Source organism: Pagrus major, chromosome 24, assembly GCF_040436345.1.
Source record: "Pagrus major chromosome 24, Pma_NU_1.0".
NCBI classification, from domain to species: domain Eukaryota; kingdom Metazoa; phylum Chordata; class Actinopteri; order Spariformes; family Sparidae; genus Pagrus; species Pagrus major.
Genome location: NC_133238.1, coordinates 13,708,690 through 13,731,342, shown reverse-complemented (window position 1 = coordinate 13,731,342; position 22,653 = coordinate 13,708,690). Strand labels below are relative to the sequence as shown.

At 41.8% G+C, this 22,653-nt stretch overlaps 2 protein-coding genes across 3 annotated transcripts; both read right to left on the bottom strand.

Annotated features, from left to right (window-relative positions):
* Positions 1-620: 620 nt before the first annotated feature.
* LOC140992372 (sorting nexin-9-like) lies at positions 621-10,325 on the bottom strand. 2 transcript variants are annotated; one of them, XM_073462685.1, is made up of 17 exons: positions 10,199-10,325; positions 8,865-8,951; positions 8,711-8,785; positions 7,217-7,319; positions 6,850-6,997; positions 6,163-6,247; positions 5,951-6,076; positions 5,607-5,724; positions 5,149-5,279; positions 4,945-5,048; positions 4,512-4,615; positions 4,331-4,408; positions 4,032-4,108; positions 3,744-3,833; positions 2,719-2,833; positions 2,381-2,472; positions 621-911 (listed from the first exon to the last, which is right to left on the bottom strand). In XM_073462685.1, exons 1-17 carry the CDS (start codon positions 10,208-10,210, stop codon positions 864-866), a joined length of 1,593 nt encoding a protein of 530 aa, XP_073318786.1. In that variant the 5' UTR covers positions 10,211-10,325; the 3' UTR covers positions 621-863. The 2 variants fall into 2 exon arrangements, with proteins under 2 accessions (XP_073318786.1, XP_073318787.1); XM_073462686.1 differs by having other exon boundaries at positions 776-911; positions 6,850-6,994; positions 10,199-10,299.
* Positions 10,326-13,100: 2,775 nt separating this feature from the next.
* On the bottom strand, positions 13,101-17,922 carry cd59a (CD59 molecule (CD59 blood group) a). Its single transcript, XM_073462628.1, has 4 exons — positions 17,868-17,922; positions 16,441-16,542; positions 16,266-16,339; positions 13,101-13,223 (listed from the first exon to the last, which is right to left on the bottom strand). The coding sequence occupies exons 1-4, from the start codon at positions 17,920-17,922 to the stop codon at positions 13,101-13,103; spliced, it is 354 nt and encodes a 117-aa protein (XP_073318729.1).
* Positions 17,923-22,653: the final 4,731 nt, after the last annotated feature.

Genomic DNA, 22,653 nt, shown 5'->3' with positions numbered 1-22,653 from the left:
TGTTGGTGTTGTGTTGTGTTGGTGTGGTGTTGTGTGGGTTTGTTGTTGTGTTGGTTAGTTGTGTTGGTTGGTTGGTCGGTGTGTTGTGTTGTGTTGGTCGGTTGGTTGTTGTGTTGGTCGGTTGGTTGGTTGGTTGGTTGGTTGTTGTCTTGGTTAGTTGTTGTGTTGGTCGGTTGGTTGGTCGGTGTGTTGTGTTGGTCGGTTGGTTGTTGTGTTGGTTAGTTGTTGTGTTGGTTGGTTGGTGTGTTGTTGTGTTGGTTGGTTGTTGTGTTGGTGTGTTGTTGTCTTGGTTAGTTGTTGTGTTGGTCGGTTGGTTGGTTGGTTGGTTGGTTGGTTGGTTGTTGTGTTGGTCGGTTGGTTGTTGTGTTGGTTGGACTTCAAGGGGACTGTTGGCCTTGGTGGAGGTATGCACTCTACTGATTGCCGTGTTAGTCTTCTTGTAATTTAGTATTCTATTCAGAAGTAATGATGAAAGTTAGATTTGAAAGCATGTTTATAAACAATAACACACGTGATGTATAAATATTATTTTGTGTATTTTACTGATGTCATGGGTTAGTATAATGTTCTATAATCAACACACTGAATAACATTATAGAATCACGTTTTAAATATAAATGTTACAGAGTGAAACAAAGACGACTTTAATGTGTAAAATACAGTGAAAACATGACGTTTATAACATGAAGCGTGTTTTTACATCATTTACAGAATCAACATAAAATAAATCAGTTTAATGTGTAAAATCATCAGTTTATAACAAACATTAATAATTACTGGATCATTAATATCAAACAAACTTTAAATCATTTTATTTTGTTAGAAATGTAACAGTGATGTCATCAGTGATGTCATCCTCTTCCTCACAGTGTGGCGAACCGGCTCAGGGCTCCTCTCAGCTTATCAGCGATCTAACCAATCAGAGAGCAAAGGCATATGACATCACACACCTGGTCAGCTGTCATCCCCCTGACCTGTTGGTGTAAACTCACCTGTTTCCCCTCCCCCTCCCTCCTCACCTGTTGGTATAAAGTCACCTGATGCCCCTCCCCCTTTCCTTCACCTGTTGATATAAAGTCACCTATTGCCCCTCCCCCTCACCTGTTGGTATAAAGTCACCTGTTGCCCCTCCCCCTCCCCTGTTGGTATAAAGTCACCTGTTGCCCCTCCCCCTCCTTCTCACCTGTTGGTATAAAGTCACCGGTTGCCCCTCCCTCTCACCTGTTGGTATAAAGTCACCTGTTGCCCCTCCCCCTCCCCCATTGGTATAAAGTCACCGGATGCCCCTCCCCCTCACCTGTTGGTATAAAGTCACCTGATGCCCCTCCCTCCTCACCTGTTGGTATAAAGTCACCTGATGCCCCTCCCCCTTCCCCACACCTGTTTGTATAAAATCACCTGTTGCCCCTCCCCCTCCCTCCTCACCTGTTGGTATAAAGTCACCTGATGCCCCTCCCGCTCCCTCCTCCCCTGCTGGTATAAAGTCACCTGTTGCCCCTCCCCCTCCCTCTCACCTGTTGGTATAAAGTCACCTGTTGCCCCTCCCCCTCCCTCTCACCTGTTGGTATAAAGTCACCGGTTGCCCCTCCCTCTCACCTGTTGGTATAAAGTCACCTGTTGCCCCTCCCCCTCCCCCATTGGTATAAAGTCACCGGATGCCCCTCCCCTTCACCTGTTGGTATAAAGTCACCGGATGCCCCTCCCCCTCACCTGTTGGTATAAAGTCACCTGATGCCCCTCCCCCTCACCTGTTGGTATAAAGTCACCAGATGCCCCTCCCCCTCCCTCCTCACCTGTTGGTATAAAGTCACCGGTTGCCCCTCCCCCTCACCTGTTGGTATAAAGTCACCTGTTGCCCCTCCCCCTCCCTCCTCACCTGTTGGTATAAAGTCACCTGATGCCCCTCCCCCTCCCTCCTCACCTGTTGGTATAAAATCACCTGTTGCCCCTCCCGCTCCCTCCTCACCTGTTGGTATAAAGTCACCTGTTGCCCCTCCCCCCTCACCTGTTCGTGGAAGGTCACCTGTTGCCCCTCCCCCTCACCTGTTGGTATAAAATCACCTGATGCCACTCCCCCTCACCTGTTGGTATAAAGTCACCAGATGCCCCTCCCCCTTCCCCTCACCTGTTGGTATAAAGTCACCTGTTGTCCCTCCCCCTCCCTCCTCACCTGTTGGTATAAAGTCACCTGATGCCCCTCCCCCTTCCCCTCACCTGTTGGTATAAAATCACCTGTTGCCCCTCCCGCTCCCTCCTCACCTGTTGGTATAAAGTCACCTGTTGCCCCTCCCCCCTAACCTGTTCGTGGAAGGTCACCTGTTGCCCCTCCCCCTCACCTGTTGGTATAAAATCACCTGATGCCCCTCCCTGTGCCCCTCACCTGTTCGTAGAAGGTCACCTGTTGCTGCAGGTACAGCTGCATCACTCTGTTGTAGTCATAGATACGGTTGCTATGGAAATGATTCATCTCAGCTGGAGGAGACAGGAGGATTGAATTATTAATGATGGAATTTGCTTACTGCTGCACAGTACTGCATTATTTTGTAGTACTGTGTGTACTGTAGTACTGTGTGTAATGTGTGTACTGTAGTACTGTGTGTACTGTAGTACTGTGTGTGCTGTAGTACTGTGTGTCCTGTAGTACTGTGTGTGCTGTAGTACTGTGTGTCCTGTAGTACTGTGTGTACTGTAGTATTGTAGTACTGTGTGTACTGTTACCCTGCAGTGAGTAGCTCATGCAGCTCACTCGGTGGTTCATGCTCTTTCTGTCATTGTTGGTGATTTTTCCCGCAGAAACCAGACGATCAGCTTCCTTCACCTTCTCTACTGCAGCCTGAACACACACACAGACACACACAGAGGTGAGACCGCGCCCCCTTAGTGACATCATCTGAGCGGAAGCCCCGCCCCCTCCTCATTAAACTTCCATGAAGTCCAGTTTGGTACTGAAGTGTTTTGATCCCATCAGCCCAACAAAGGTTAAAAGTCACTCTGTAGATGTTCTGTACGTAGTTCAGGGTTGAACAGATTGTGATGACTCATCTTTGGGGAAGTTAAATAGTTTTTCATCCAATAAATGTTTTAATAATTGTTACGAAGCTGTGATGGATGTGTGAAGAGAAGGACCTCAGTGATTACTGTACGAAAACACAACTTTACAACTTGAAACTTGATTTGGTTGAAAGAATAAATGACCTGATATTATCTGAGTATTGATCAGCCGTCCTCCGGCTGCTCTGCCTCTCCTGTGGACAGATAGCTTTACTTGTTGCTATAGTTAGTGCTAACAGCTGCTATCCAGCAGCCTCCCAGTGAACATCTCTGGACCGAAGATCGATGGAGGTAACCCTAACCCCAGATGACGCTCATTGACTGTAGCTGCCGGAGTCCAAAGCATCATCACAAACTCACTTTCTGGTTTTACTGCAGTTCTCTACCTGGCTGTCCAAGGTGGGAGACACTTGCACTTGGACAAGTTACTGAGGGTAGTGACAGAGTCACTCGGGGGCTGTGTTGTCCTGTTGGTCCGGTCATGATCACTGGGAGCTGGCAGTCCATCCAGAGTCGGTGGACCGCTAGCGTCATGGCGGAGAGCATGTGGCACATTCTGCACTATTGGCTACTGATGACAACTGACCTGTGACAAGTCCCACCCCAGCTGCCCTTCTTACAGGAAACACGTGACTGATGAATGTTTCATGAGAACGTTAACAGTACTGCAGTGTGTATTAGTACTACAGTACCTTGTGTACGGCCATGATTTCTGGGAAACATCCCAACAGGCCTTTGTACTCGTTGTTTGTCTCCAACAGGAAGTGAAGGTCCTTCTGAGGCTGAAGAAGGTCAAAGGTCACCAGAGGTCAGACAAACTTTTGTTATCGTCACCGTTACACCACAAACACAACAAAACGATCATAACATGTAACAAATAAACCTTTTCCAGGTGATCACAGGAACATCAGAGTACATCAGTACCAGAGTATCATAGTAATACAGCACAGTATCACAGTATTATTACTGTGTGTGTGTACCTGCTGTGCGACTATCTCTGCGATCTCCTCATAGGTCTGTCCAGCAGCGGTCAGAGCATCTGTCAAAGTCTCCTCTCCTAAAACACAAACATCATCATCAAAACACAAACTGCAGCAGATCGTCAGGTGATTCATGTTCTGATGATGCACATCTGACTCCACTAAAGGTCAGCTGATACCTTTAAGGACACTCTGAATTTTGAGAGTCTGATCTGATCAGGAACCTTGTTTAAACCTCACATTAAGCTTTATTTAAGTAACTCCTGCCTCCTTGTCTCCTTGTCTCCTCGTCTCCTCACCTGGATATCTGCTGCTGATGAAAACAGTCGACAGGTTTCTGAAGGCTCGACCAATCCGCTCGTACTCTTTAGGCAGCGCTGCTCACACACACAGTACACAAAATTACAGTATATATATGTATGTATGTATGTATATTGTGTGTGTGTGTGTGTGTGTGTGTGTGTGTGTGTGTTTACTGACGTCCGGTGCAGCGTTTCCAGTGTGTGTTTCCAACATTCAGAAGCTCTCTGACTCCGTCGTCCATCGACTTGGTGAAGCGACTGTAGTGTTCACACTTCTGTTCACTAACACATACACAGGAAACACACACATACACACACAGTGAAAACACACACACTGACCAGCTGTGAGCACTGATTCTCTTCTACAGATGTGATATGTATGGTTTTGAGTAACTTTACAGACAATCAGGTTAAGCGCCTGTCTGGTGCCTGACAGACAAACCCAGGGTTAAAAGTCACTTTATGCTACTCGTTAAACACGACTGGAGACAAACTATTTGACTGGATCAACATTTTTCTGGAGCCTGATCTGGATTCTGGCAGCAGAACAGTCAGAGGACGCTGGTCCAGAGACTTCTTAGTATTTCAGTAAGAGACATTAAGTAACGTACACCTCAGCAGCATCCAGCTCTGCAGCTTCAGGTTCAAGCAGACTGAAGATCATCGGTCCCACCGTCTCATCTTTCTCTGCCTTCCTCTTCCCCGCCTTCCAATCCTGAAATATCAAAACACTGCTTCAGCCAATCAGGACAAAGCTACCACACCTCCCCACAGCTGATTGGCTGAAACATCTACAGGGGGCGGGGTTAACCTGCCTTCTCGTCTCTGTAGGTGAGGAAGAGCTGAAAGACTTCGCTCTGAGAGACGACAGGGTGACGACACATCCGAGTCATCCAGGCCTGCAGCTGCTCCATCCTCATCCTGATGAAGTCCTCCTCAAACCGGCCTGAAAGCACAGGTAAACACTCAAACATACGGACGTCAGAGGTCACATTAGAGCCTTGTTTTATCAGACTTTTCAGTCATCATATTCATAAGTCATACAGGGTGTACAGGTGTTTCAGGGTGAGCAGGTGTTTCAGGGTGTGCAGGTGTTTCAGGGTGAGCAGGTGTTTCAGGGTGTGCAGGTGTTTCAGGGTGAGCAGGTGTTTCAGGGTGAGCAGGTGTTTCAGGGTGAGCAGGTGTTTCAGGGTGTGCAGGTGTTTCAGGGTGAGCAGGTGTTTCAGGGTGAGCAGGTGTTTCAGGGTGTACAGATGTGGTTGTCATGGCTCACCTGTCACCTGTTTGTCGGGCAGTGAGGGGATGGGCAGAGCCGAGCCAAACTTCTCCAGCAGACGCTCGTACAGCCAATCAAAGTGTTTGTAGCGATGATTGACAGGTCTGTTGGTCGTCTGGAGGAAGAAGGTCAAGGGTCAGAGAGCATGTACTGCTGTGTACTCCTGTGTACCCCTGTGTACTGCTGTGTACTCCTGTGTACCACTGTGTACCACTGTGTACCGCTGTGTACTGCTGTGTACCCCTGTGTATTCTCTGTGTACTTCTGTGTACCCCTGTGTATTCCCTGTGTACTCCTGTGTACTTCTGTGTACCCCTGAGTATATATTTGCAATGGCTCACGTTGGGAGTGATCTGGTACTCGATGAAGCTCTTCAGTCCGTACAGTTTGGATTCTTTCTTTGGATCAGCGATCACACAGTCCAGAGGAGCCGATGGGTACAGCCAGACTGGACCCACCTCTCCCATCTGATTGGAAGATGAGCAGAAGCCAATCAGAGTGCAGTGATCGACACCACAGTTTAATACAGTGATTAATAAAGTTGATGACTCACGTAAACAGGAAGTCTGTCTCTGCTGTTAGCTGGAGGTTTGGCGAGCAAGAAGACTTCAGGGCTCGGACCTTTGGAGAATGGAAACCTGAGAACAAACAAGCCCACTGTGATCTTCCCAGATCTACTGATATCTACTGATATCTACAGTGATCTACTGATATCTACAGTGATCTACTGTGACAAATGTGATCCACTGATTTCTACAGTGATCTACTGTGATGCTTTGATATTGGCAGTGATCTACTGTGATCCACTGATATCTACAGTGATCTACTGTGGTGCTTTGATATTGGCAGTGATCTACTGTGATCCACTGATATCTACATATATCTACTGTGATGCTTTGATATTGACAGTGATCTACTGCGATCCACTGTTATTTATAGTGATCTATTGTGATTCACTGATAGTGATCTACTGTGATTTACTGTTATTTACAGTGATATACTGTGATGCTTTGATATTGACAGTGATCTACTGTGATCCACTGATATCTACAGTGATGTACTGTGATGCTTTGATATTGACAGTGATCTACTGTGATCCACTGATATCTACAGTGATGTACTGTGATGCTTTGATATTGACAGTGATCTACTGTGATCCACTGATATCTACAGTGATCTAGCAGCATAGAACACTATTGGAATCTACTTGAGTCTGCTGGGAGATCTACTAATGTTTTACTTATTAAGGGAGATTTTCACGGAGGAACCGTGGGTGCTCTGTCCTGAAGCTCCACCGTCCTCATCCGCCTGATCGTCACCACGGTAACCGCCCACTGATTGGTCGTCCCAGTCGTCGTCCCACTCGCCGTCATCGTCCTCGACAGCTGCTGAAGACAGGAAACAGATCTCTGTCAGACATTTCATCTTTAATTAAAGCGTCTGACCACAACAACTGTTCACAGAACCACGATCAGAGGATGAAGCATCACATGTTTCCAGCACAGTTTGTACCTTCTGTCCCATGTGGCACTGATGTATACACAAACACTACTGCAACTATCAGCAAAAAATACTTTAACTTAAAGTTGTAGAGTAAAATGTGTTACCTTGTGTGTGCGTATATCCCTGACTGTTCCATCCTTCTGTTGGGTCACTGACATGAACCCCACCCCCCGTCCAGGAGTCCCCACCTCCTCCACCTCTACCAACCTGAAACACAACATCGAAATCAACATCATAGTGGTAACGTATAACACCTCTACACTGAACTAGAGGGTTAGGGGGTTAACTAGACTTGTTTTGAGTCTGTCTGTGGTTGTTTTGAGTCCGTCTGTGGTTGTTTTGAGTCTGTCTGTGGTGGTTTTGAGTCTCTGTGGTTGTTTTGAGTCCGTCTGTGGTTGTTTTGAGTCTGTCTGTGGTTGTTTTGAGTCTCTGGTTGTTTTGAGTCTGTCTGTGGTTGTTTTGAGTCTGTCTGTGGTGGTTTTGAGTCTCTGTGGTTGTTTTGACTCTGTCTGTGGTTGTTTTGAGTCTGTCTGTGGTTGTTTTGAGTCTGTCTGTGGTGGTTTTGACTCTGTCTGTGGTTGTTTTTAGTCTCTGGTTGTTTTGAGTCTGTCTCTGGTTGTTTTGAGTCTGTCTGTGGTGGTTTTGAGTCTCTGGTTGTTTTGAGTCTGTCTCTGGTTGTTTTGAGTCTGTCTGTGGTGGTTTTGAGTCTCTGTGGTTGTTTTGAGTCTGTCTGTGGTGGTTTTGAGTCTCTGTGGTTGTTTTGAGTCTGTCTGTGGTTGTTTTGAGTCTCTGTGGTGGTTTTGAGTCTCTGTGGTTGTTTTGAGTCTGTCTGTGGTTGTTTTGAGTCTGTCTGTGGTGGTTTTGAGTCTGTCTGTGGTTGTTTTGAGTCTCTGTGGTGGTTTTGAGTCTCTGTGGTTGTTTTGAGTCTGTCTGTGGTTGTTTTGAGTCTGTCTGTGGTGGTTTTGAGTCTGTCTGTGGTTGTTTTGAGTCTCTGTGGTGGTTTTGAGTCTCTGTGGTTGTTTTGAGTCTGTCTGTGGTTGTTTTGAGTCTGTCTGTGGTGGTTTTGAGTCTGTCTGTGGTTGTTTTGAGTCTGTCTGTGGTTGTTTTGAGTCTGTCTGTGGTGGTTTTGAGTCTCTGTGGTTGTTTTGAGTCTGTCTGTGGTGGTTTTGAGTCTCTGTGGTGGTTTTGAGTCTGTCTGTGGTGGTTTTGAGTCTCTGTGGTTGTTTTGAGTCTGTCTGTGGTTGTTTTGAGTCTGTCTGTGGTTGTTTTGAGTCTGTCTGTGGTTGTTTTGAGTCTGTCTGTGGTTGTTTTGAGTCTGTCTGTGGTTGTTTTGAGTCTGTCTGTGGTGGTTTTGAGTCTCTGTGGTTGTTTTGAGTCTGTCTGTGGTGGTTTTGAGTCTCTGTGGTGGTTTTGAGTCTGTCTGTGGTGGTTTTGAGTCTCTGTGGTTGTTTTGAGTCTCTGTGGTTGTTTTGAGTCTGTCTGTGGTTGTTTTGAGTCTGTCTGTGGTTGTTTTGAGTCTGTCTGTGGTTGTTTTGAGTCTGTCTGTGGTTGTTTTGAGTCTGTCTGTGGTGGTTTTGAGAGTGAAACTTGCTGCTAACCTGTAAATATCCCTCAGGTACCAGTCCAGTTTGTCCGCTGGAGTTTTGGGCTTCAATCCAGCCTCCCCCAACAGTCTGCACAGACAAACACACATGCTGAGTCAGTGTGTGTCATATGCATGTATATATGGTGTGTTTGTGTGTGAGTGTGTACCTGGTCGAGCACAGTGACCGTCTCTCCCCGTCTGACCGACAGTTCGTTGTTTCCTGGTTCAGCTGTGAAGTCGTACAGAACCTCAGCCTGGACCACAACAAACAAACAAACAAACAAACAAACTCAAACATCCAAAGTTCGTCTTCAGAGGAAAGTGTGTGTGTGTGTGTGTGTGTGTGTGTGTGTGTGTGTGTGTGTGTGTGTGTGTGTGTGAGGAAAGGTCTGGTTATCAGTGAAGCTACATAAAGTCAGTGGACTTCCTGTCGGACCAGAACAGCTCTGTCAACAGCTTCAGGCTTTTTCCTGCAGCGTTCTGTGACTCTCTCTTCTCTACGTACCAGAGTCCTGCAGATATCTGACGTGTTTCTGGACGCTTGTTTCCTGTTTTCACCAGGACACTGTAACTTTTTTCTGTCACGTTTTTTCTGTTCTCTTCAAAACTTCTTCAGCCTCGTGTTTTTTGTCTGAGCAAAACCTTAACAACAGAACTTCACTTATATTTCTGTTTCTCTTTGTATAATTGAGTTTTTATTAACCAGTTTTATGTTTTCCTTCAGTTGTCATCTTGCTGGTATTCCCACCAGACTCCTGCGGGATTTTAATATGGTTTCTGCATGTTTACAGTCTTTAACAGCACATTTCTGTACTTTTTTGGTATTTTGATGTTGTTTAAAACATCTTTATAACACAAAGTTTTCTAATATCTCTGTTAAATGTTAAAAATATTTGTCTGTATTAAAAGTTCATAATGATAAATAAATAATATTCATCATGTTTTCTGATCTATGCTACGACAGATCTTTTTCAATATTCCCACTAGACTCTATAGAAGTTTTTCAGTATTTTGGCACGTTTTTAAAATTTCTTTAGAAAATCCATAAAATCCATAAATAAAATCCACGACAGCCCAGGAGAAGGTTTTTAACATCTGTCTAATAGTTTAACAATAGTTCTAAACAGATGCATTAGAAAACTGAGTTAATATTAATATTTGACATCTACACACCAGACTCCCATAGAATTTTACATGTTTTTTGTACGTTTTTTTTTTTTTTTTAAACTTCCAGTTTTTCTGTGTTTTTATTTAGTTTGTCCTTCATGAGACCCGTGTTTAATCCTCCGCACAGATGTTCAGTCACTCTGATGTTTCAGTCACATTTCTTCACCTTCAAACTGAACGTTCACTGACTCTTTGAATTGACTCATTTCTCTATGAAGTTCCTGCAGGGACGGGCAGCTCTGGGGTCTGTCTTCAGTCTGATGTCGTAAAGCAGCAGCAGCGGCAGCAGGTGAGAGGTCAAAGGTCACCGTCAGTCACAGGTGAGCTGTCTTACCTTCAGAGCCATGATGACGTCAGCAGCAGCTTCTTCTTCATCTGTGTTTTTTGATCAAAGTTTCATGTTTTGTGTTAGCTTCTCAGCGATCGAGCTGCAACTTCTTCTGCGTCAAGCTCCGACCAACACACACATCACTTCCTGTGCAGAATTTCACAGTAAAAGCTCATCAGTAAGTTCTCAGCTGTTCTTAAACCGTTTGTTCCAAAACACATCAAACATTTTTAATCTTTGTCACAGTGTCAACCACAACAGAGTCTGTATCACAGAGGACAACACAAGACAATAATGTCAAGATAATATTTATAAAACGATAGTAAACCTCAGGTCACAGTTCAGGAAGTAAAAGTACTACAGTGGAGTTATTAATGGGGTAGTACTGATTGAGTACGTGTACTGTGATAAATATGTGATCACAGTAAAAAAGACAAAGACTGTAAGCATGACTATCAACGCTATTCGTGTGCTCTTATTTTGGTAGTACACTGGTCAGTTTCCTCCATTTCAACGTTTTGAGTAGAAAACTTGACACAGAGTGACGTCAGACACCCGGAACAGCTGGGCAGTGTGTCCACACGGGCTGACGTAATTTCCTGAACACTCCAGTTATACACAATACACTGTAAAAAAAACACAAAAAACGCACCTCGACCCCGCATCGCATGACTCTCTTCCACCCCCCACCCCCCCTCAAAAAAAACATTTATATGCACTTGTATGTTCTGACCCTCAGCACTAACATCACAGCACTTTTGTACTTACGGTATCTTGATAAATATCAGCTACTTTGCTCAGATGAGATGAGAGCCTGAAAATTAACCCCCTAACCCTTTTCTACTTTATGGACGGTGATATGTTGTGGTTTCTTTCTTGTGACAAATGTTCTTATTGTAATTTGCTTTCGACAAAAGCGTCTGCTAAACGCCCTAAATGTAAATGTAATGTAAATGTAATGTAAATGTAATGTAATGTAAATGTAATGTAAATGTAGACTACGATTACACTGTAAAAATAAAACTACACTCTGTAATGTAGAACACATACAATCCACCACACTGTAAAAAATAATACATTTCACCGTAAAAACATAACAATACATTGTAAAAAAAACAATACGACTACACTGTAAAAAATTATGTATAGTTAAAATATTAAAATGATGAACAATAAACTGTGAAATTAACAGTACACTGCACTGTAAAAGATGCTTAATTTAAGTCAACATCATATTGTTGTATTTTGAAAAATATCTTCTGCATATTTATTATTTATTTTGAAATCATAACTTAAATGTCATCAGATTGAAATTACTTATTTTTTAAATATTGTCTAATGAGTCAAACTAAAACACTTCCACTTACTGAAACACAAATTATTTAATTATTTACTTATTTTATTTTATAAAAACCTTTTAATGACTCATGGATTGTTTAATTTCTGTCACCTGCCCTCCACCTTCACCATGGGCACACCATCTGTCCAACACGCCCACCTGCTGCTGCCTTCAGGTCCCATCAGGAAGAATCGGACAAATCTGTCTTCATGTTTTACTTCATTCAAGTGTTTTCACCTGTGTCACTGTGAGTGTGTCCACATTGTCTGATCGACAGCTGCATCCTCTCAGGTGTTTTGAAATCAATGAATACAGAATTAATCTGTTAAATACAAATGCATTCAACTAATAGTTAAAATAATAACTTTAACTGAACATGTATCTGTTCGTTCATTAATAAATATGTTTTTATTTTTGATCAAATTATTTGTCTCATTTCCTCCGGCAGCTGAATAAAGAAACAAACAGTCCGTGTCATATCAGAAAACTTTCAAAATCAATAATTGGTAATTAGACCTGAGAGCAGAAATCTGACCTCACCTATTTCCAATCATCAGTATCTAATCAATCAGTCAGAGACTCTGTATGTTTGTCACCATTTATTGATTTAATGTTCATGTACACGTATTGTTGTGAAGCTGTTTTCATTTCAAACAGAGTTAAAGAGCGAAGCAGCCTCACATCATTTTCAAAGTTTAACACTTTATTTTGACAGGTCTGGAGTTAAAGGTGCAGTTTCCTGTTTCCGTGTAGTTTAAATTACTATTAAACATAACGTCTCTTTAAATGAATGGTATTTATGTGGGTTTAAAAGAATGTAATATTTTGGTTAAACAAGTTTGATTTTTAAGGAAATTTTTCTTTAAATCTTGGAACTCATTTCTGATGTCAGTCCACAATAAACGTCCATGAATCCACTCAGGAGAAAACAGACTGTTCAGAACTGTCTGAAGGGTCAAGGTCTTCATGATCAAAGTAATCTATTACATCCATGAATACACTGCAGCACATGATGAATGGAGAACATTTGTCTCAGTGTAAATATACACGTTATATATCTTATTATAAAATGTGGTTTTGATCGGTTTGACACTGAAACTCATATTATGGAGTGATTATAAACTACATTAAAACCATTTTCCTCCTGTAACACGTTCACATGCAAACATTTCTGAAGAGATCAACTTACTGTGACAATAACAATGTGAGACTAAAGAGAATTCAGATTCATGTGTGTGAAGTCTTCATGATGAACTCACCTCGTTCTCTTCAGGAAACTTTATTAATTATTATTAATGATAAAGTAGCTGACCTGTAAAATAATGTGTTGCTAAGGTTTCATGTTGACTCACATCTTTTATTCCTAAATACAAACAGAGTGAGAAAGCTGTGAACTCCTAATGTGTAATCAATCAAACGCTTCAGATGTGATCAATATGAATATTGATAAAATGACTGAGCGAGAAAGCTTTAAATGTTTTCAGCTGCTGAAACTGTTTCTTCACATCATAGAAATAATTATAATGAATGAGTTAGAGAAGCTTCTAGCAGCGGGGGCGTCGACACTGTTCAGTGAATGCACCACCACATGACGGCCACCGAGGCCAACAGACCAATCACAGAGCTCACTGCAGAGGAGGGGGCGGAGTTACACAGGTCAGAGTTGCAGCACTTGAAGGTAAAGCTGGAAACCTGGGGATGATCAATAAAGTTATTGATGAGGTGGAAGAACAAGTCAGCAGCTTCAGGAAGGTCTGGTTTGAATTAACCATCAATTTTCACTGAAATACAGATCAGCATCATTAAAATGTTCACAAGTCATCATCTATATACATATACACACTTTCATATATTCACTGACTGTGTGGTGTCTATATAACTCACTGTGTGGTGTCTATATAATTCACTGTGTGGTGTCTATATAACTCACTGTGTGGTGTCTATATAACTCACTGTGTGGTGTCTATATAACTCACTGTGTGGTGTCTATATAATTCACTGTGGTGTCTATATGACTCACTGTGTGGTGTCTATATAATTCACTGTGGTGTCTATATAACTCACTGTGTGGTGTCTATATAATTCACTGTGGTGTCTATATAACTCACTGTGTTGTCTATATAACTCACTGTGTTGTCTATATGATTCACTGTGTGGTGTCTATATAACTCACTGTGTTGTCTATATGATTCACTGTGTGGTGTCTATATGATTCACTGTGTGGTGTCTATATGATTCACTGTGTTGTGTCTATATGATTCATGTGTTGTGTCTATATGATTCATGTGTTGTGTCTATATGATTCACTGTGTGGTGTCTATATGATTCACTGTGGTGTCTATATAACTCACTGTGTGGTGTCTATATAACTCACTGTGTTGTCTATATGATTCACTGTGTGTTGTCTATATGATTCACTGTGTGGTGTCTATATAATTCACTGTGGTGTCTATATAACTCACTGTGTTGTCTATATAATTCACTGTGGTGTCTATATAATTCACTGTGGTGTCTATATAACTCACTGTGTTGTCTATATGATTCACTGTGTGGTGTCTATATGATTCACTGTGTGGTGTCTATATGACTCACTGTGTGGTGTCTATATGATTCACTGTGTTGTGTCTGTATGATTCACTGTGTGGTGTCTATGATTCACTGTGTGGTGTCTATATGATTCACTGTGTTGTGTCTGTATGATTCATGTGTTGTGTCTATATGATTCACTGTGTGTGGTGTCTATATGATTCACTGTGTGGTGTCTATATGATTCACTGTGTTGTGTCTTTATGATTCACTGTGTTGTGTCTGTATGATTCACTGTGTGGTGTCTATATGATTCACTGTGTGTTGTGTCTGTATGATTCACTGTGTGGTGTCTATATGATTCACTGTGTGTTGTGTCTGTATGATTCACTGTGTGGTGTCTATATGATTCACTGTGTGTTGTGTCTGTATGATTCACTGTGTGGTGTCTATATGATTCACTGTGTGGTGTCTATATGATTCACTGTGTGTTGTCTATATGATTCACTGTGTTGTGTCTTTATGATTCACTGTGTTGTGTCTGTATGATTCACTGTGTGGTGTCTATATGATTCACTGTGTGTGGTGTCTATATGATTCACTGTGTGGTGTCTATATGATTCACTGTGTGGTGTCTATATGATTCACTGTGTGGTGTCTATATGATTCACTGTGTGGTGTCTATATGATTCACTGTGTGTGGTGTCTATATGATTCACTGTGTGTTGTGTCTGTATGATTCACTGTGTTGTGTCTATATGATTCACTGTGTGGTGTCCATATGATTCACTGTGTGTGGTGCCTATATGATTCACTGTGTGTTGTCTATATGATTCACTGTGTTGTGTCTTTATGATTCACTGTGTTGTGTCTTTATGATTCACTGTGTGTTGTCTATATGATTCACTGTGTTGTGTCTATATGATTCACTGTGTGGTGTCTATATGATTCACTGTGTGTTGTCTATATAACTCACTGTGTGGTGCCTATATAATTCACTGTGTGTTGTCTATATGATTCACTGTGTGGTGTCTATATAACTCACTGTGTGGTGTCTATATAACTCACTGTGTGGTGTCTATATGATTCACTGTGTGGTGTCTATATGATTCACTGTGTGGTGTCTTTATGATTCACTGTGTTGTGTCTGTATGATTCACTGTGTGGTGTCTATATGATTCACTGTGTGTGGTGTCTATATGATTCACTGTGTGGTGTCTATATGATTCACTGTGTGGTGTCTATATGATTCACTGTGTGGTGTCTATATGATTCACTGTGTGGTGTCTATATGATTCACTGTGTTGTGTCTATATGATTCACTGTGTGGTGTCTATATGATTCACTGTGTGGTGTCCATATGATTCACTGTGTGTGGTGCCTATATGATTCACTGTGTGTTGTCTATATGATTCACTGTGTTGTGTCTTTATGATTCACTGTGTTGTGTCTTTATGATTCACTGTGTGTTGTCTATATGATTCACTGTGTTGTGTCTATATGATTCACTGTGTGTTGTCTATATAACTCACTGTGTGGTGCCTATATAATTCACTGTGTGTTGTCTATATGATTCACTGTGTGGTGTCTATATAACTCACTGTGTTGTGTCTTTATGATTCACTGTGTGGTGTCTATATGATTCACTGTGTGGTGTCTATATGATTCACTGTGTGGTGTCTATATAACTCACTGTGTGGTGTCTATATGATTCACTGTGTGGTGTCTATATAATTCACTGTGTGTTGTCTATATGATTCACTGTGTGGTGTCTATATGATTCACTGTGTTGTGTCTTTATGATTCACTGTGTGGTGTCTATATGATTCACTGTGTGGTGTCTATATGATTCACTGTGTGGTGTCTATATAACTCACTGTGTGGTGTCTATATGATTCACTGTGTGGTGTCTATATAACTCACTGTGTGGTGCCTATATAATTCACTGTGTGTTGTCTATATGATTCACTGTGTGGTGTCTATATAACTCACTGTGTGGTGTCTATATAACTCACTGTGTGGTGTCTATATGATTCACTGTGTGGTGTCTATATGATTCACTGTGTGGTGTCTATATTGTTGTATGTCGTTGTATGTTGTTGTATGTCGCTGTATGTCGCTGTACGTTGCTGTATGTGATCTGTCAGTAACAGTTGAGCCCTGGGTCAGATGAGAAGGATGTCTGATGGCAGGTAGAGTCGTGGTTACCTGGGGGAACATCTGGGCCAGTCGGCTGTACTCACAGTCTGAATACTTCAGACACTGACGGTAAGTCATCCCACCTGCACGACAAACACAACACAAACAGTTGAACCACTGAAGCTCAGCTAACCAGAGTCCAGTATTGTCTGTGGTTATGGTACAGGTCGAGGTGTACGGTTACCTCTCTCGGTGAGTGTAAGACAGGCGTCATCGTAGCTACAGTCTCGTTGTTTGGAGCAGCTGGCGGTGTAGTCCTTACAGCTGTAACAGCGGATGGCTGATCCTGAAACATAAAACGTTCCTCATATAAACAATCTGCTTCTACTTTGATGACTCAGGGTTCATGCTAATGTTAGCAGCTCTGTCACACTTTTTCCTCATTGGTCCTCCCTTTGTCTTGTAAAGGTGACATATACTGTTTGAAAATATAATATGGTAACCAGAAAGACATTGAATAAAAACAATGAGAAGTGACTCCAGTAAGTATTATAAATAGAAAACAGCAGCAGCACTGACACAGCTCCATCCTCTACAGTGTGTAACTGACCCTTCATCAAGGTGGAAATAAACACGTCTCATAGAGTGAAGGGGTTTTGTTTCCAATGTGTTTGATGGTCGGTTGGTTGGTTGGAGGATGAGTCTCAGCCCAGAATAGACCTCGCTAACTGATAAAGAGACGGATCCAGGAATTGTTTCTTACTTTCTTCAACATTGTGAGATATGATTTTGGTTAATCTCTCAGGAAATAATGCCTGGATCTGGATGAAATAAATCGGGCGTATTTAGCCGGCCGGTATCTAGCGACTAAAATTATTAAATTGATTTTGAATGTTTAAATTCTGTGAATCTCTGACCTAAGGGTCAGGAAGTTCAGAGTCCATCGTTAGTTCAGAGCAATTTAAAGCTTTCACACCAATAAACAACATCAAAACATCAAAACCATTTAAAACATGCTGCAAAGTGTGTGTGTGTGTGTGTGTGTGTGTGTGTGTGTGTGTGTGTAGGATTGTGTAGTAACAGGATTATGTAATTAGTTTACAAAATAATATGTAACTATGACCACATTTCTTTTATTCATGATAATCTATTGCCAGAATAAATATTGGAAAAGAAAACCTTTTTTCATACTTAACACTTTGCTTATGTTCAAGTTAGGTTTAGGCACAAAAACCACTTGGTTGGTTCAGGAAAACATCATGTTTTGTCTGAAAATACCTGGTTCTGTCGCCACAAACACAGCTGGAAAACACCTCAATGTCCCGTTATAAATATCCAGTGGTTTCACTCTTACAGATGTTTTAACCCCAGCTCCAACAGTGGTGTCTGGCTTTGCAGCCGTCTCACCTGTAACTCCACCACCATCGTCTTACATGATGCATTAAGTACAACTGTCGATATGGAACGTTTCCTCTTACATGTTAAGATGTTAACGTACCGGTGCTTTGCAGAAAAGTACACTGCCAACATTTTAAACTGGCAGTGACCAAAACTCTGTTCACATCTTAAACTTGATCTGAGATGATTGTACATCATATGTGATGAAGCTGAATCAAACCTTGAAATGAGGAAATCCATGATCAGATGGAACAAAGAAGATATCAAACGTACCAAGTCCAATCAGAGCGGAGCAGATCACCAGACAGATTCCCAGGGTGCGCTTCATTTTTCTACTCAGCACAGCTCACACACTCATCTGGAACCAGAGCAGAATGTTCATTCATGTGGAGACAATAACACTGAACAAACGTTTGACTAACTAACACAGTGTGAACTCACCCAGCAGCAGCAGCAGTAATACTGCAGTTCAGCACTACTTCTGTTGTTGATTTGAGGACAGAGGAGACACAGTGGATACTCTGACTGACAGCGGAGAGGCCACGTCCACTGGGAGGAGACGGTTTCAATCAATCACTTTCATTGTTTTCATTGTTTTTCATTAAAATGACAGTTTGAATATTAGAGGATTGCAAACATGAGATCAGGCCTGACAGATACTGTCATTTCACAATAAAACCATCTTTTTAACAGTCAATAACACAATAGTCAATCATGTAACAATAGTCAATAACATAATATTTGTAAATTACATGACATCAGTTAACAACATAACATTAAAAAATAAATTAACATTAGTCAATATCATAACATGTGTCCATAACATTATTAGTTAATAAAATGAGTTAACAACATTACATTAGTCAATTACATAATATTAGTTAATAATGTAACATTAGTCTATAACTCAACATTACTTCATAACATAACCTTTGTTAAGTTATGTTACGTTATTGACTGATGTTATGTCCTCTGAACTCGCGCCATCATCAGCTCAACATGTTAAATGTCCGATACTTTGGATGATGACCAAATACCTGCAAAATTGATGACTTCACATCAGCCTCAGGTGGGCTGAGTTTAGCATGCTAACACACTAAACTAAGACTGCGAACATGGTAAACTAAACCTCCACATTAGCCAGCTGATGTTAGCATTTATCTCAGAATCCAGCTTCACAGAGCTGCTAGCATGGCTGCAGACTGTCAGCATGGTTCCAGCTCTGGCCGATGATGTGATGATGTGATGATGTGATGGTGGTGGTGGATGAGAGGCTCTGTGTTTCAGCGTTTATCTCAGTGCAGAAGAAAAGCTGCAGTGTTTTGTCCTCGAACGACCCAGAAACAAAGAGAGCTCAGAGACAGAGACAATCAGCTTCAGTGGCAACAGAGACAAAGAGCAGAGGAGGTACCGAGTGTGTTTTCAGCATCAGGCCACTCTTGTTACTAATTCAGCCTCTCAGTCGGCTTCCTCTGAAGATACATGATGATTTAAAATACAGAAAATATTCTGTATACCCCCCCCCCTTGGAGAGGTCAAAGGTCAAAGCAGAAGCCTGAACTCAGGTTAATGTTGGAGAAACTCATGATTCCCCTTCTCATGTCGTGTTTTCCTGGACATGTGGACAGTTTATTTTTAAGAAACGCATTCATACAGTAACAGTTGTTTTAGTTTGTGACTCGTCACTTCCTCAGAATGATCTCCTGATGTCAGCACGCTGCCTGCTGCTGATTGGTCCACAGACAGCAGGTGAGTGGAGCTGACAGGTGAGAAGCAGCTGTGATGATAAATGAGACCTTCATTCATAATTCAGCAGCTTCAGTTTGTCTGTTTCATCCCCGAAAGGAAGGTGGTGAGTCTGTTTCTAGTGTTCCATCTATAATCTACTGTTTCTGGTCACATGTTGGAAACTGGATTTTGTTTTTGCTGAACTACTTTTTATCTAACACCAGAACATCGTTGTGGGTTCTCTAATAGCAGTACATATAATTAATTAGTCCTATTTAATAATTATTGTGACGTGTCTGGATTTTTTTCAGACTGACATCACATGGAACTCAGCATGGATCTGGACAGCATCGGTAAACTCATCTCTACTGACTTCTACTGTTCACGGCTGTGTGAAGACAAAACATAGTCACAGTGTTGATGTACAAATATTATTGTTAAATGTTTTTATTGATATTTATTTGTCATTTCAGAAGGACTAAATGAAATCCGTCCATCCGTCTACAGAGTCTCCATGAAGCTTCTGTCTCTGCAGAAACTCTGTCACAGTGAGTCCTGAAACCACCTTTATTACTATTATTACTATTATTAGTATTTTTACTATTACTGTATATGTGCAGTCAGTGTGTGTGTGTATATGTGCAGTCAGTGTGTGTGTGTATATGTGCAGTCAGTGTGTGTATATGTGCAGTCAGTGTGTGTGTATATGTGCAGTCAGTGTGTGTGTGTATACGTGCAGTCAGTGTGTGTATATGTGCAGTCAGTGTGTGTGTATATGTGCAGTCAGTGTGTGTGTGTATACGTGCAGTCAGTGTGTGTATATGTGCAGTCAGTGTGTGTGTATATGTGCAGTCAGTGTGTGTGTGTATATGTGCAGTCAGTGTGTGTATATGTGCAGTCAGTGTGTGTGTATATGTGCAGTCAGTGTGTGTGTGTATACGTGCAGTCAGTGTGTGTATATGTGCAGTCAGTGTGTGTGTATATGTGCAGTCAGTGTGTGTGTGTATACGTGCAGTCAGTGTGTGTATATGTGCAGTCAGTGTGTGTGTATATGTGCAGTCAGTGTGTGTGTGTATATGTGCAGTCAGTGTGTGTATATGTGCAGTCAGTGTGTATATGTGCAGTCAGTGTGTGTATATGTGCAGTCAGTGTGTATATGTGCAGTCAGTGTGTGTATATGTGCAGTCAGTGTGTGTATATGTGCAGTCAGTGTGTGTGTATATGTGCAGTCAGTGTGTGTGTGTATACGTGCAGTCAGTGTGTGTATATGTGCAGTCAGTGTGTGTGTATATGTGCAGTCAGTGTGTGTGTGTATACGTGCAGTCAGTGTGTGTATATGTGCAGTCAGTGTGTGTGTATATGTGCAGTCAGTGTGTGTGTGTATATGTGCAGTCAGTGTGTGTATATGTGCAGTCAGTGTGTATATGTGCAGTCAGTGTGTGTATATGTGCAGTCAGTGTGTATATGTGCAGTCAGTGTGTGTATATGTGCAGTCAGTGTGTGTATATGTGCAGTCAGTGTGTATATGTGCAGTCAGTGTGTGTATATGTGCAGTCAGTGTGTGTATATGTGCAGTCAGTGTGTGTGTATATGTGCAGTCGGTGTGTGTATATGTGCAGTCAGTGTGTGTATATGTGCAGTCTGTGTGTATATGTGCAGTCAGTGTGTGTGTATATGTGCAGTCAGTGTGCATATGTGCAGTCAGTGTGTGTATATGTGCAGTCAGTGTGTATATGTGCAGTCAGTGTGTGTATATGTGCAGTCAGTGTGTGTATATGTGCAGTCAGTGTGTATATGTGCAGTCGGTGTGTGTATATGTGCAGTCAGTGTGTATATGTGCAGTCAGTGTGTGTATATGTGCAGTCAGTGTGTATATGTGCAGTCAGTGTGTATATGTGCAGTCAGTGTGTGTATATGTGCAGTCAGTGTGTGTATATGTGCAGTCAGTGTGTGTATATGTGCAGTCAGTGTGTGTATATGTGCAGTCAGTATGTGTATATGTGCAGTCAGTGTGTATATGTGCAGTCAGTGTGTGTATATGTGCAGTCAGTGTGTGTATGTGCAGTCAGTGTGTGTATATGTGCAGTCAGTGTGTATATGTGCAGTCAGTGTGTGTATATGTGCAGTCAGTGTGTATATGTGCAGTCAGTGTGTATATGTGCAGTCAGTGTGTGTATATGTGCAGTCAGTGTGTATATGTGCAGTCAGTGTGTATATGTGCAGTCAGTGTGTGTATATGTGCAGTCAGTGTGTATATGTGCAGTCAGTGTGTATATGTGCAGTCAGTGTGTGTATATGTGCAGTCAGTGTGTATATGTGCAGTCAGTGTGTATATGTGCAGTCAGTGTGTGTATATGTGCAGTCAGTGTGTGTGTATGTGCAGTCAGTGTGTGTATATGTGCAGTCAGTGTGTATATGTGCAGTCAGTGTGTATGTGCAGTCAGTGTGTGTATATGTGCAGTCAGTGTGTATATGTGCAGTCAGTGTGTATATGTGCAGTCAGTGTGTGTATATGTGCAGTCAGTGTGTATATGTGCAGTCAGTGTGTATATGTGCAGTCAGTGTGTGTATATGTGCAGTCAGTGTGTGTATATGTGCAGTCAGTGTGTGTATATGTGCAGTCAGTGTGTGTATATGTGCAGTCTGGTACTGAGTTGTACTTTTGTTATTTCCTGTTATGTTGAAATTCTCTCCTTCTGTCATGTTTTATTTTCCACTTCCTGTCTTAGTCTTTTGCCACCTGATGTTGTGTGTCTGTGTGTTGTCAGTGGATGTCGTGTCTGTTCGACATGTCACACTGGCATTCGTATCGATGGGTGGAGCTAAGCCACCGCAGGATGTGTGGCTGAACAGAGAGGAAGTGACCCGAACCCTTAACAGGATGTTCCACAGCGTGTCACAGGAAGTGCCAGGTCATGTGACTGTGGAGGCTCCAGAGGAGACCTGCAGGTTGATTTTCAGACTGTATGACAGGTCAGAGTAATATACAGTCTGTAAATATAGTCAGCAAATATACAGTCAGCAAATATAAAGTCTGTAAATATACAGTCTGTAAATATAGTCTGCAAATATAGCAAATATACATACATATGTATGTATATGTATATATGTATATATATTTGTATACATGTATATATACAGTCTGTAAATATAGTCAGCAAATATACAGTCAGCAATATACAGTTAACAAATATACAGACTTTAAATATACAGACTTTAAATATAGTCTGCAAATATAGCAAATATACATACATTGTATATATACATACATATATATATTGCTATATCAAGAAACTGAAAAACGTCCAGTTGCCTACGATACAGCACTTAG

Coding starts and splice junctions, on each gene's coding strand:
- LOC140992372 (XM_073462685.1), bottom strand. Junction 4,109..4,330: donor CATCAGCAGCAGATATCCAG/GTGAGGAGACGA, acceptor TTTGTGTTTTAG/GAGAGGAGACTTTGACAGAT. Junction 912..2,380: donor AGGTGACCTTCTACGAACAG/GTGAGGGGCACA, acceptor CTGATTGGTTAG/ATCGCTGATAAGCTGAGAGG.
- cd59a (XM_073462628.1), bottom strand. CDS start 17,922: ATGAAGCGCACCCTGGGAATCTGTCTGGTGATCTGCTCCGCTCTGATT. Junction 16,543..17,867: donor CTCCGCTCTGATTGGACTTG/GTACGTTTGATA, acceptor TTTATGTTTCAG/GATCAGCCATCCGCTGTTAC. Junction 16,340..16,440: donor TCTTACACTCACCGAGAGAG/GTAACCGTACAC, acceptor TTTGTCGTGCAG/GTGGGATGACTTACCGTCAG.